The 15,197-nt window shown below is 44.4% G+C and overlaps 1 protein-coding gene across 1 annotated transcript in view; it reads right to left on the reverse strand.

Moving 5' to 3' along the window:
• Positions 1-339: 339 nt before the first annotated feature.
• Positions 340-15,197, reverse strand: part of BARD1 (BRCA1 associated RING domain 1) — a 99,649-nt gene continuing 84,791 nt past the window's right edge. The window contains exons 8-11 of the mRNA XM_081330604.1: positions 7,343-7,478; positions 5,074-5,166; positions 2,279-2,376; positions 340-1,258 (exon numbers count right to left, since the gene is read on the reverse strand). Of these exons, the coding sequence (XP_081186730.1) occupies positions 902-1,258; positions 2,279-2,376; positions 5,074-5,166; positions 7,343-7,478 (684 nt within the window). The 3' untranslated portion in view covers positions 340-901. The remainder of the gene's footprint in view (positions 1,259-2,278; positions 2,377-5,073; positions 5,167-7,342; positions 7,479-15,197) is intronic.

The raw sequence follows: 15,197 nt of genomic DNA on the forward strand, positions 1-15,197 counted from the left end.
GCACCTGTCACAACTATGACTACTGCCAGGGACCATCCAGGAACTGCGCAGGATCGTTGCCATGCACAGGTTACCGGACATGCTAGTTTCAGACAATGAGGCTCAATTTACCGCTTCAGAATTCCAGTCCTTTCTGAGGGCTAACATGATTAGGCACGCCACTTCAGTCCCCTTTCACCCGACCTATAATTGAAAGGACTCTACTGATTGTGAGGATTGATTATATTACAAGCTCTTTACTGATTGTAAGGATTTTTTATATTGAGTGCTTTCTTTCCCTCTTTCTCACACACAAATGAAGCTCAGATTTAAATAAAAGTCTTGCATGGTAATGTTTCAGAATGTGATTTATTTGTGATACAAAAAACATTAAAGAAGAACGAATCTTTCAACAGAAGCACAGAATTCGTGATTATACATCTAAGTAATCTCTTTAAATAAATTCAGTGACAATGTTAATTTCACCATGTAGAAAATGAGAAAAAAAAATAATTAATATGAGCTGAGGCTCATATTAAGATCACAGTAACCAGAATGGTACTGATCAAGCTTTCTGAGATTTTGTAAGATTTCAATACAGAATGATAATTTCAATATATCCAATAATAATTAATATAGTTTACAGAACACAAATAAAAAGGAGAACTCCCCTAACATCAACATGCAATAGATTTTGGGAATCTGAATCTCCAATTATTATTATTATTTTTAAAAATATACATTTTAAGATTTAAGATTTAAGATCTCCAATTATTATTATTATTTTAAAAAATATACATTTTAAGATTTGAGGAGTAACTCAATTTTATAAAACCTTCCTCTCCAGAAGTGTATCTATTTGTTTCAGTACATAATTTCAGTATCCTTTAATAAAATTTCAGTAAATTTTAAATCTCAACATTTATGTTATCACAATGCTAGGAAAAACATTTTTAACAGGCAACAGTTGAAATGACATCACACAGTCAATAAGCCAGCTGGAGGGCACTTCCCAAACCTTTCCTTGATGAACTTTTTGTGGTTTGTAGTTAGAAGAGGCGTCATAGATTATATATTGTGTACAGAAACTCTGGTCAGAAGTAATCTCAGCATGATAGGCTACTGTATTGATTGTCTGAGTCACATCATTATCTGATTTAGGCTTCCTTAGGAGAATCTGTCCCCCTCCAGCTTTCACCAGTTCTTTGAGGTCATCTTTCTTGTGCTCTTTAAATATTCCCAGGAAATAGAAGTAGCAGCCATCAAAAAGTTTAGGCAACTGAAATAAAGAATAGATTGTTCTCATCTATGCAGCTGACAACTCTGAGATAAAGCCACAATTTCTTATTTAATAAACCTCTACAATCAATTATGTTCTCATGCCCCAGTCTAAGTATTAGTTTAACTAGCTTCTGTTGATCTATGAGCTATAATTTTTGTATGGCATGTAAAATACCAAATCAACCAGTAACAAATTAAGGACTAGAAGCTGCTGGGGAAAAATGGGTGAAGATAGAAACAAGAACCCAGAATTGGAAAAAATGGGACAAAACAGAACAACAAACAAGGAGCCAAGAGGAATAGTTCCAAAGGAGGAAATCAGACATGTAGCCTATTTTTAGGGATTAAAAAAAGAGGAAACAGTCCTTTGGATGAAAGAAATGGAATGTGAGGAAAAAAGAAACAAAAAGATTGTAAAAAAAAATTCACATCAGTTATATTGTAGAAATAGATCAAATAGACAAAAAATATGTGGAGCTTTGCAACAGAAAAAGTTGGCAGAAACAGGTAAAGAGATGAAAGGGGCTAAACTTCATATATGGATTAAAAATAATCTGAACTTAGTGTGCATGTGTTTAAACTTAATGAACAAATGATTGCAAAATATTACTAATGTGGGAGGAGAAACAAGCTGAAGATTCAGTAGGACATGTTAACTATAATTTACATGTTTGCACAACAACATACACAAACAGGACAAGGCTACCAAACAGTTTTGCTAACCTAAATTACTGATTCGTTAAAACTTATCAAAGATGAATCTATTCTACTTCAGGTAATAGCTGTAAACACTTTTCCAAAACTTACCAAAAAACCAAATATTTTGAAACATTTATTGACAATAAAAATCCGTTTACAGTTCAAAATTACATTTCTAATTAAATTTAGCTATCATTTCTCAAAACCAAATGCTGAAACAAAGCACTATTTTTCTCTTGTCTGGAAAAACAAAGATAAAATGACAAAATTCCAAGCTATCACAACAATATAACTGAAACACTGAAAAAAAAGTCCTCACAAGCTGTTCTGTGTTCAGGCGGCCTTGTCGAGGACCACCATCTATTTCATATTTCTCTTCTTGTTCAAAAGTGCCACTCCTCAAGCTGGCTTCTACCCCTAAAAGTAGGAAAATGAAGTTTAAAAAAAGAAAATGTAGTTATTTTCTGCAAATCCAGAAGTTGGTTTGGGAAGGGGGAATTGAAGGATTAGGAAAAAAATCATGAAAACAATAGATGGACAGAAGATGACTGGCTAGAACATGTGCCAGGCTAAGAGAAAGGCTCAATACTAGATGAGACTTGAGAAATCAAAGTAGTCAATCCATCAGAATAGATCTGGAAGGGAGCTTGGTGGTCTTCTAGTCCAACATTTTTAAAAAACCTCCAGTGATGAAGCACCCACAACGTCTGAAGGCAAGCTGTTCCACTGGTTAATTGTCTTCACTGTTAGGAAGTTTCTCCTTAATTCCAGGTTGCTTCTTTCCTTGATTAGTTTCCATCCATTGTTGCCTTCTGGTGCTTTGGAAAATAAGTTGACTCCTTCCTCTTTGTGGCAGCCTCTCAAATGCTAGAATACTGCTATCATGTCACCCCTAATCCTTCTGTTTTTTTAGACTGGCCATACCCAGTTCCTGCAACCATTCTTCATATGTTTTTGTCACCAGGCCCTTAATCATCTTAGTTGTTCATTTTCACTTTTTCCAAAGTCTCAACATCTTTTCTGTAATGTGGTGACCAAAACTGGATGCAGTATTCAGATGTGGCCTTATTAAGGCTTTATAAAGCGGCAGTAATACTTCATGTGATTTTAATTCTATACCTCTGTTTATATAACTAAGGATTATATTAGCTTTTTTGACTGCAGCCACACACTGCTGGCTCATGTTTAAGTGATTGTCCATTCGGACTCCAAGGTCCCTCTGACAGTGACTGTTTTTGAGCCAGGTTTTGCCTAATCTGTAGTTGTACCTTTGGTTTTTCCTGCCTAAATGTAAAACCTTGCTTTTCTCCACATTAAATTTCACGTTGTTGGATAGAGCCCATTGTTCAAGTCTGTCAAGAACTTTTTGCATCCTGAGCTTGTCTTCTGGGCTGTTGGCTATTCCTGCCAGCTTACTGTCATCTGTAAATTTGATGAGTTCCCCTTCTATTCCTTCATCTAAGTCATATTTATGAAGATATTGAAGAGTACTAAGCCTAAGACAGAACCTAGTGGTACCTCACTGCTTACTTCCCTCTATGTGGATGTAGTACCATTAAGGACTACTTGTTGAGTATGGTTTGTCAGCCAGCTACAAATCCATCTGGTGGTGATGTTGTCTGTTCCACATTTTTCTAGCTTAACAAGCAGTAGATTGTGGTCTACTTTGTTGAATGCCTTGCTGAAGTCTAAGTATATTATGTGCACAGCATTTCACTGATCTACTAGTTTAGTCACTTTATCAAAGAATGAAATAAGATTGTTTTGTATAACTTTATTTGTTTCTAGATGTTCACAGATTTGTTTTTTGATTATCTTTTCCAGTATCTTCCCAGGTATTGATGATGTTAGGCTGATTGGGCTGTAGTTTCTTTAGTCTATTTTTCTTTCCTTCTTTGAAGATGGGAACCACATCAGCTCTTTCCAATCCTCTAGTAGTTCCCCAGTGCTCCAGGATTTCTTTTAAAGATATAGTATAATGGTTCTGAGGTAACCTCTGCCAGCACTTTCAAAACTCTGGGAGGTAACCATCAGGTCCCAGTGATTTATATTCATCAATGTCTGACAGGTGTTCTCTTACCATTTTATTGCTTATTTTAATTTTTATTTCTAGTCTGTCTTTTACAGTTATGTTTTTGGTTGGGCTATAGTTTCTTTTTGCGTGAAAATTGATGCAAACAATGAATTAAGCAGCTCTGCCTTCTCTCTACAGCCTGTTACTTCCTTGCCATCTTCTCTCTTTAGTGGGCTGAATTTTTCCTTGACTCTTTTATTGTTATTTATATGTTGAAAGAAACTTTTTTCCATTATCTTTGACTTCTGTTGCAAGCCTTTGTTCATTCTGAGCCTTTGCTTTTCTGACTTCATCTTGGGTAGATTCGGACTATCTGCTGATATTCTGGCTTAGTTATGTGTCCCTCTTTCCGTACTTATCCTTTTTGTCTTTCAATACAAATTTAAATAAAAATACAAATATAAATTTGCCTTTTAGTCATCAGGGCTATTTTTCATAAATCTAAAAAGAACATATTACTGTACAAATAGAATGCAATTGGCAGAAGATGCTATAATGAAAGGAATACTATGTGCGATATATATGGCAAAAGTACCAAACAACGTGATCCTAATTTCAACTTTTGAAGTGTGTTCCTGGAGCAGCCTTTACCTATTCCTGGGTGAAGAGCCAGGTCTTCACAGCTCTTCTAAACAACAGCAGAGTGGGGTTATAATAATTCTCTAAGATAAATTTGTATTATCCAAATGTGAATAGGTATTTACTCTTTCAAATTGCTCACCCATTTAATTTTCATAATACTGTTAATCTACCATGGGAAATCAGCATATTATGATTCTTGTTTATTGCTATCTTGTAAGCAATTACAATAAGTACACATATGTTTTATACTGCTCTCAAAACAAAACTGCTCAGTACATATTACACTGCCTTGAACTTGGAATAACTGTTGTAAGCTTGCAAATATTCAAAACATTTTGCATAATTTTAGGATTATTGCTTCTGAGAAATGTTGAAATGCTACTACATTCCTTTTATCTTTGTACCATCATCTCAAACATATGTTTTTCTTAAATACCCCCCCAAATTTAATTACTTACACATAAATGTCAAAATCCAACATCCAGATAAAAGTGCCAGCATGCACTTCATAGTAGTTCGCACAGGATATGCAGGAATAACAACATGTGTCACTAAAATGAGAGTTTGTTAAAATGTATAAACTGCAGGAGGAATTCTTCCTTGTGTAAACAAACCATAACTGATTTGATCCTTCACATTCAAAGAATAATTCAATTTTAGTCACTAGCCTACAACACAGGCAGAATAGTTCCCACAAAAGGAAAAGAAGCATTACATTCTTCAAAAAGCTTCTTACACCCCATAGATTCAAGTATTCCCTGAATGGGAGAGAATGGATTTAGGAAGACAGGGAAATGAGAAACTGCCAGATATCAGCATCTATCACTATTATGTTAAAGTTTTCAACCTCTGAGAAATAGTTACCAGAACAAAAATCCTTATGATAAAAAATTATCTACTGCGATAATTAAGTTCGCAGATGATACCACAGTAGTGGGTCTTATTACAGGTGGAGATGAGACAGCATACAGTGGGGAGGTACAAAAACTATCCTTATGGTGTTTCAACAATAACTTGCACCTGAACATTGGCAAGATGAAAGAGATGTTGCTAGACTTCTGGAGGAAGAAAGAGGAACCTGCCCCACTTTACATCGGGGGGGGGGCTGTGTGGAGAGAGCTTCCTCCTTTAAATTTCTGGGAGTCTACCTCTGTGAAAATCTTACCTGGAAAGTTAATACAACCCAGGTGGCCAGAAAGGCCCAACAGAGACTCCTCTTCCTCAGGGTCTTGCGAAAGAACAGGGTAGAACAATGGCTAATGACCCTCTTTTACAGGTCTACTATAGAGAGCGTCCTCTCATACTGTATTGTGGTTTGGTATGCTGGTCTGACAGCCACGGATAGGAAAGTATTACAGAGGGTGGTGAGCACAGCACAAGACATTGTGGGCTGTCCTCTGACACCACTGGATGACATCGCCAGGGCTTGCTACCTTGGAAGAGTGAGGAAAATTCTCAGGGATGACTCACACCCTGGAGGGTACCTCTTTACTCTCCTACCATCGGGTAGGATATATAGGAGTATAGCCAGCCGTACCAATAAGCTGAAGAGCAGCTTTTATCCATGGGCTGTTAGGCTCTTGAACGGGAAATAATTTTATAAATTTTATGTATGATTGACTTGCAAGGCTGCTGTTTTGTGCAATTAGCTCACATGGTGTAATAAGATGGAGGTCTTGTTGTCACTGTGAGTTGTCGGGGGGGGAACATGAAGGGAGGTTCAGCCAATCTCAATGTATACATGGTTGTACTTTGACGATAAAGGTTCATTCATTCAAAAAGTAATGATATATGGTTTTTTAGGTATCCTTCTTACCATTATCTTATAGTTACCATTATGATCATAATCTACTCTGTAATTTAATAGGTAAAATTCTGTGGTCAAAAAGTTCCAAAATATTAGAAATTAGTGTGCTTAAATTATAGGAAAGTAGAATTAAATTGGACATTAGGCAAAAATTCTGAACATGAAGAGCTTTTCAGTATAAAAGAACTGCCTCTGGAGATTTGCTAGAGTTGTTTACACAAAAACTGAATGGTCTTCTATTCGAGATGCTATAATAGTAGATTCCTATATTGGAATACATACCCCTCAAGTTTGTGATAATAAAAGAAACTAAAATAATAAATATACTAGTAACAAATGGCACAGGAAATTTAAATCTATCCTTCCACTTAAGAGGAGGCACTTGAGATCAAATTAAAAACAATGTTTATGGAAATCCTGAGGGGGAAATCCTGGAGCTGAAAACACATTAGCATTTTCCTCTATTTCTTGCTTCATACATTGCTCCATTTGACAATTTTAACAATTGTTAAATATGGAAGGTTTAACCAAGTTCCTTATGACAAACGTACATGTATTGGTGGAACTCCAGATACAAAGGACATAGCTCATACATTATTTGAATGCCAATTGTATAAAAAAGATAGAGATCAATATCTTAGGTCACATTTTAAACAAATGGACTATTGAGATCTATGTTACTACAACATATTTCATGTGCATCCAGAACCCAAATATGTGGCCCTTTATTTGAACAAAACAGTACAGTACCGCATTCCCCAAATTATGGAAGGTGACACAGAAATACAATTTGTATTTCCTTTTAATTTTGCCTTTTACTGTATCTTGTTACCCTTGTCTTATCATATAATTCTGTATTTTGTATAGCCTTATCGCCAAACAATAAAGTATTATTATATTAAATAAAGCTGACAACTTACCAGAACTGTTAAATTCTGTACATATTCTAACCTTCAAAACTGTGGCCAATTTGCTTAACAGCAGCTGTTGACCTGGATCAAGACCACTCCCAAGGAGAACAACAGGCCCTTTTTTACAGTAATTTAGGTTTATGCACTAAAGACAAAAGAGAAAACTATTAAATTCCCAACAGCCTATATTTCTTCCTTCTAAAAAAATAACAAACCAAAATTTACTCAACATTTCTATTACATAATAAAGAACTATTTCAAAATTAGTATAGGTTTTAAATAATTTGTGGACATAGATGAAATGTATTTGACTTTGTCAGCTAAAGAGCTGACAGTCTGGGTTCGAGACCCAACCTCCACACAATGGGGTGAACTCCCATTACTTGCCCCAGTACTAATAAAGGAGAATAGAAAGAAGGAGATCAACCTATTTTCCAAAGCACCTGACAGCCAGACAAGGAATAAGGAGAAATTTTCTGACAGTGAGAACAATATTTTTTAGCTCAGAGTTAATATGAGGGGTCCTTGGTACTCTCCGAGCTTGCTTGTCTTTTTGCAGACATTTCATTACCCAAACTAGGTAACATCATCATTATTTTATTTATTTATTTTTTATTTTTATTTTTATTATTTTTTTCCGGCTCCAAAGATGGCGGACGTGCTGGGGAGAGCTCCGTGAGCCCCAACGGTAAGGCGTCCCCCAGGAGCCCCTCAGGGATGTCTCTGAACCCCTGTGGTGGGGTCAGAGGGTTAGGCAATTGAGTCAGGCAATGTGCCGTCCGCTGCCTCCCCGGACCGGCCGCAGGGGCGCCATCGCATCTCCGGCCCGCTCCCTGAGCCGTTTGCGGCCGTTGTAATCAGTGCCGTCGTCTCCTCTCTGCCTCAACCGCCTCGATCTATTCTTGGGCAGCGGCGGCGTGTCTGAGCGGATTTTCATCAGAGGAGACGCCGCGGATCAGCTGAGCAGAGGAAACAGCAGCGGCGATAACGGCGACAACGGCGACATCTCCGAGCCTCCCACGGACCGTTTTTTCCGGGAGCCTTCAATGGCGGCGGCGACAGCGGTGGCATGAAATCTCCAGCCAGCGCCCAGGCCGTTCGCGGCCGTTTAAAACCCATTCCGTCTTCTTGCTGCTCGGAGCCTCCCGGGTCCACTCTTGTCAGCGACGGCCCTCTGAGCCGGAGGAGACGCCCGCGGATCAGCTGGGCAGAGAAGATGGCGGCGGCAGCCACCGCAGCGACGTACCCGGGCCGCCCCTGGGCCGCGGCGAGGACCGTTTTCGAGGCACTTTCAACGGCGGCGGCGACGGCGGCGGCAGGGCATCTCCAGGCAGCTCCCGGGCCGTTCGCGGCCGTTCACAATCCTATACCGACGCCTCCTCGCTGCTCTGAGCCTCCTCGGACCACTCCTGGCGGCGACGGCGTCTCTGAGCTGCTTGTATCGAAGGAGACGCCCATGGTTCATCTGACCAGAGGAGACGGCGACGACAGCTATGGCGGCGTAGTACTTGGGCCACGCTCGGGCCGTTTTTCAGGCCGCTTCGGCGGCATCGGTGATGACGTCTGGGGCCTTGCTCGGCCAGCTTTGGTGAACAGTGATGCCGTTTCCCAACCCCTCACCCCCTTTTTGAAGACCTGGGACTCCCGTACCTCTGGGAGGCCGCGCTCTGGATGGTCCCCAACCAGTAGGGGCCTATGGAGCTGCGGCCGGGAACAACGCCCAGAGTATCAGTACGGCGAGGGAACTGTAGGGGCGACTGAACCACCGAATCCGACGCCAGATGAGAATCTCACCACCTTGCCTTCTGCCTGCACTTAACCTTCGTTGCCTGCCCTCTCCCCATAGGACATGATGGGCCTGGGTGCAAGCCACGGTGGCAGAGTGGCTTGGCCTTATACCTGCAGCCCCATAGAGGTGGGAGCTCTATGGGGTATGCTTCACCCAGAGTGCGTTCTGGACTATCCCCGGAAACAGAGTCACAACCCATCGTGAGAGGATGGGGAGTGGCCTGCTTCTGGGGCTCACCCGGCTAAGTGGCAGTGGCTGGGTGACGGTCCAGATACCCACCTACCCTGACTCAACCCTCCTGCTAATCACCATCTATGGGACTGCCTTCCCAGAATCCTTCTTGACTCTATGCACCTTTGCTACTCCAGCACGGACCTGCACGCCCTCAGGGGTTCCCCCCTCTCCTGGGTGCGACCCGCCTTCGCTACCACCTCCAATCTCGATGAAGGGCCCGACTATTGGGCCTCTGAGAGATGGCCGGGCAGGGTCAGGGGCCTCCAGCATAAATCCAACAAGAGACCCCTGGTCAACTTCTTAGTAAAAATTTTTGTGGGGTTAGGGAGGGGAGTGGAAGTGGGCTGTGGTTGTTCGACGAAGGGGGGCCGTCCAACAACCATTGCGCAGGCCAGGCCTACGATCGTTCGCGAAGGGGAGAAGCGGGGTTCGGTCGCCGACGAAGCCCGGAGGCGAGCCGACGGACTACCAATTCCCAGGATGGTGGGGAACGGCAGAAGGTGCACAAGCAGAGGGCCGTATCGACACCGGGAGGGTCATCTCCGCTTTTTACAAGCGGTGAGACGCTCCGACCCTCTGTCTCTTCCCCGAGGACCCGGGAGCAAAGATGTGCAGCCTCCTGAGCTCAGGCTGGTCTACTTGAATGCCAGGTCCGTTGCTAATAAGGCTCCCCTTGTTCGAGATCTAGTTGAGGGTGAGCACGCGGACCTGGCTTGCATCACGGAGACTTGGCTGGGCCCAGAGGGCGGTGTTCCTCTGGTTGACATTTGCCCGCCTGGTTTCCGGGTGCTACACCAGCCCCGGCCTCATGGTAGGGGCGGAGGAGTGGCAGTAATTATCAGGGAGACCCTAAGCCCGCGGGAGACCACCGTTCCTCAGATAGTTGGGTGTGAGTCTCTCTTTTTGAGATATGGTCCTGGGGCGCAGTTGGGCCTGCTGCTGACGTACCTTCCTCCTAATTGTGCAGCGGCAGCCCTGCCTAAGCTACTCGATGTCCTCTCGGGGTTGGTGGTTGAATTCCCCAAACTCATAGTTTTGGGCGACTTCAATCTACCGTCCCTTGGAGGATCGTCTGAGCTAGCTCGGGAGTTCATGGCTTCCATGACGGCCATGGACCTGACGCAAGTAATTTCAGGACCGACTCATGAGGGAGGCCACACCCCTGACTTGGTTTTCTTATCTGGACGGTGGTGGGATGATCTTGGTGGGGGCTCTCCAACCGTTATGCCCCTGTCATGGACCGATCATCACCTCCTATGGCTGGACTTCCGCTTTGCCACCCCCCCGCCGTGGGTGTGCGGAGCCAACCAGATGGTACCGCCCCAGGCGCCTAATGGACCCTGACAGGTTCCAGGCAGCGCTTGGGAACCCACCTGCACTCCCTGCTCACAACTCGGCGGATGCCTTAGTGGAAGCCTGGGAAAGGGCAGCCACGGAGGCACTTGACCGAGTTGTACCCTTGCGGCCCTTGACCCGGCGCAGATCCCAGCGAGCCCCATGGTTCACCGTGGAGCTCCGGGAGATGAAGCATCGGAGACGGGGCCTAGAGAGCCGTTGGAGGTCCAGTCGATCCGAATCCAACCGGTTGCGACTAAGAATCCACACTAGGTCTTATCTCGCAGTGATAAGGGCGGCGAGAGCCAATTACTTCTCCGCCCTCATCGCGTCCGCAGATAATCGCCTGGCTGCCCTGTTTAGAGTGACCCGCTGCCTTCTGAATCAAGAGGTGAGGGAGGAGCCCTTACAGGGTCGAGCTGAGGAATTTGGTCAATATCTGTTGGATAAAATCGCTCGGATTCGAACCGGCCTGGACTCCAACTGGGCAGAGTCTGACGAACAGGACACGGGCAGTCTTGTCGACGTTATCTGGGAGGAGTTTGATCCTGTGACTCCAAAGGAAGTGGACAGGATTATGAGGAGGTTGAGCTCCTCCACATGCTTATTGGACCCGTGCCCTTCCTGGCTGGCTTATGCAGCTCGGGAGGGGACACGAGGCTGGTTCCAGGCGGTCATATCTGCTTCTCTGAGTGAGGGTCGCTTCCCCGCCTCCTTGAAGGAGGCGGTGGTGAGACCTCTCCTCAATAAGCCCACCTTGGACCCAGCTACATTGAATAACTTTCGTCCGGTCTCCAACCTTCGCTTTCTTGTGAAGGTTGTTGAGAGTGTGGTGGCGCATCAGCTTCCTCAGGTCCTGGATGAAGCGGATTATCTAGACCCGTGCCAATCGGGTTTCAGGCCGGGCTACAGCACGGAGACGGCATTGGTCGCTCTGATGAATGATCTCTGGAGGGCCCGGGACAGGGGACATTCCTCTGTCCTAGTCTTATTAGACCTCTCGGCGGCTTTCGATACCATCGACCATGGTATCTTGCTGCGGCGCCTCAGGGGACTGGGAGTGGGAGGCACGGTTCTTCGGTGGTTCTCCTCCTTTCTCCTGAGACGCTCGCAGTCGGTGTTGGCAGGGGGACAGAGGTCGACTCCGAGGCCTCTCGTTTGTGGAGTTCCTCAGGGGTCGGTCCTCTCGCCTCTCCTGTTCAACATCTACATGAAACCGCTGGGCGAGATCATTCGTGGTTTTGGAGTAGGATACCATCAGTATGCTGATGACACCCAGCTTTTCATCTCGACTCCAAACCACATCAGTGATGCCCTCGATGTCCCGTTGCCTGGAAGCGGTCCGGGAATGGATGGGGAGGAACAGGCTTCAACTCAACCCGGACAAGACTGAATGGCTGTACATACCGGCATGCCAGTATACTCAGAGTATTCCATCCCTTAATATTGGGGGTGAGTTATTGCCCCCCGTTGATAGGGCCCGCAACCTGGGTGTCCTCCTAGATTCACAGCTCTCCTTAGAAGATCACATAGGAGCTGTGACCACGACCCTATCTGGATCTGGATGCCTTGCATACAGTCACCCATGCACTTGTGACCTCTTGCCTTGACTACTGCAACGCTCTTTACATGGGGCTGCCCTTGAGAGCCACTCGGAAGCTTCAGCTGGTACAGAGTGCAACTGCACGAACACTTTTGGGGGCTTCCCAGTACTCCCATATTACACCTCTCCTCCGTGAGCTGCACTGGCTTCCAGTTGCCTTCTGAGTGAAATTCAAGGTGCTAGTGATGACATACAAAGCCCTACATGGCATGGGTCCGGATTACCTACGGGAGCACCTACTGCCAGCGTCAACACCCCTCCGTCCTGTGCGCTCCCACAGAGAGGGCCTCCTCAGGGTGCCGGATGGTGGCCCCCAGGGGGAGAGCATTCTCAGTGGGTGCGCCAACCCTCTGGAACTGCTTGCCTGCCGAAATCCGGATGGCCCCCGACCTTCGCACCTTCCGGCGTGACTTAAAAACCTACCTATTCCAGCAAGCCGGCCTGGCCTGATAGATTTTGGGGCTTCATTTGTTTTACTATTGTTTTACTGTATACTTACCTTGCTCTGTACACCGCCCCGAGTCCTTCGGGAGAAGGGCGGTATATAAAAACAAATAAATAAATAAATAAATAAATAAATAAATAAATAAATATTTATTATTGGGACTTATATGCCGCCCTATCTCCCGAAGGACTCAGGGCGGCTAACAACAATAAAATACAATAATACAAAAGTTAAAAAGAAATTAAATTAATAGCCCCAGTAGAATAAATTAAAATTAAAATTAAGTTAAAAATTAAAAACATAATTAAAATCCCTCAGTCCAGGTCAGCCTGATGGAAACGGAGTGTTTTGAGGCCGTGGCGAAAGGACCGGAGATCATTGCTAGGTGGGCAGGAACTTGCCCCAGTTCCTGCCCACCTAGTAGTTCAAAAGCATGCAAATGCCAGTAGATTAATAGGTACCACTTTGGTGGGAAGGTAACAGTGTTCCGTGTGCCCTTGGCATACAGCCATGCTGGCCACATGACCATGGAAATTGTCTTTGGACAATGCTAGCTCCCTCAGCCAAGAAACAGAGATGAGCACTGTGCCCTAGTGTCGCACATGACTGACAGGGAAACCTTTATCTTTTATTAGGGCCAGAAGCACTTTCTGATTATCAAAGCCATTTATGTGTATATGTATATGTGTATATCAGGGGTGTCAAACTCAATTTCATTGACGGCCGCATCAGCATTGCAGTTGCCCTCAGGAGGCCGGGTGGGTATGGCCTGGGTGGGCGTGGTCTACTGGGTGGGCGTGGCTAGAGTGCGTATGGCCTACTGGGTGGGCATGGCCAGCTCTACATCGTTTGCATCAAGGGTGCCTATGGGGGCCTGGGCAGGAGTGGGACAGATCTGAGGGTCTCTGGCAGAAGGAGGGTCTCTGGGCCAGGGCCAAGGCAGTGGGGGCCGTTCCCTCACTGTTTCCATGATGGCTTCATGGGCCACATGATACCACTTCGCGGGCCAGATCTGGCCCCCGGGCCTTGTGTTTGACATGTCTGTTATATATGATATGATATATGATATGATACATGCATATACACACACACACACACACACACACACAATTTCTTTATTAAGGATTTTAAATAATAAAATACAAATTGAGATTAGAGAGAAAAAATAGAAAAAAGAAAAGCGCAAAGAAAAAAGAAAGTATTAAAAGAGCAATATTTAAAGAAATGAATTCCAGTCTTCATCATAAGTATAACAAATGCAGCATTTCTCCACTTTCCACAAAGGTTACATACATGGATCACCTCTTCCCATAATCATCCCTTGCCCATTCATAAATTCATGAACAATATTTCAATTCAGATGTCCGCAAAAAGTTTGTAAAATATTCTCAGAATCAACTTTGTATTGTTTCCTTAAGATTCTGTATATTAGTCCTTAATTCATTCAGAAGCTGTTGCAGGATTTGATCTCCCTTCAATTTTTCTTTCTTTCTTTTATCTCAAAGGTTTCTTCAAATTTTTATCAACCCTCATTTGTAAATCCAGTAATAAAGTCATCTAGGCTCTTGCGTTATCATTTATGTTTCCATTATGTCTGCCATCTCTGTCTTATAATTCAGAATTTATTTTTTTACTATATCTGCATCAGGTACTATTTGTTTATCCCTTTTATCCTGTCAGTCTTCCAAAATATTCTTTTTCATATCTTTCACTTCTTTAAAATCTTTTGCAAATAATAAATCCATTAAAGCAAAATTGTTGCTGACATTGTAGTTTCCCGATCCCTTAAAAATGTGGGAGGTTTCCGGCTACGTTGCTGAAGAATACACCCAGGGAAGAGACTCTCCTCCCCCAGGTCCGATTTTCACTTGCCGGTGGGTCTGTTTGGACTGAAAGCCACCCCGAAGAGGTGGCCACCAAGGGGTGAAGCTTTGGGGACCACAGGCTGGCGGTAGCCGGCTCATTGGAGCCAAAGGAGCCCCTTGAATCGGCAGAAGAAAGGCAGACCGCATTCATGTGATCCACCATTACCAGCTCAGAGCCGGCCAGGCACCGAAGCCCAGCTGAAAAAACCGAAGTCTCTTTGCGAGCCTGCCTAGCCCACATCAGCCTTGCTCTCCACAGCGTGCTGCAGTTGATCCGAGGCATGGAGAGCACCGCTGATGGGTGAGCACATAACAGATGCACACATAGTCTCCACTGTTTTCAGTGGTGCTTCTGATCAGCTGCAGAACACCATGGAGAGCCTGGCTGATACAGGCAAGGCAAGAGTGCACACAGACTCCATTTTTTTTCCTTCGACAGCGATGGGGTTAGGGCTGCTGCAGCTGATCAGAAGTGCCGCCAAAAACAGCAGAGTCTGTGTGCTGCAGGAGGCAGTAGTCAACTCCATGCAGAAAGAAAGGAGCTCCTCTCCCAAGCTGGAGGACAAATTTGGCTGCCCCTGACTCAGAGGATC

This window comes from Vipera berus (assembly GCF_964194415.1).
Source record: "Vipera berus genome assembly, chromosome: 1".
Lineage (NCBI taxonomy): Eukaryota > Metazoa > Chordata > Lepidosauria > Squamata > Viperidae > Vipera > Vipera berus.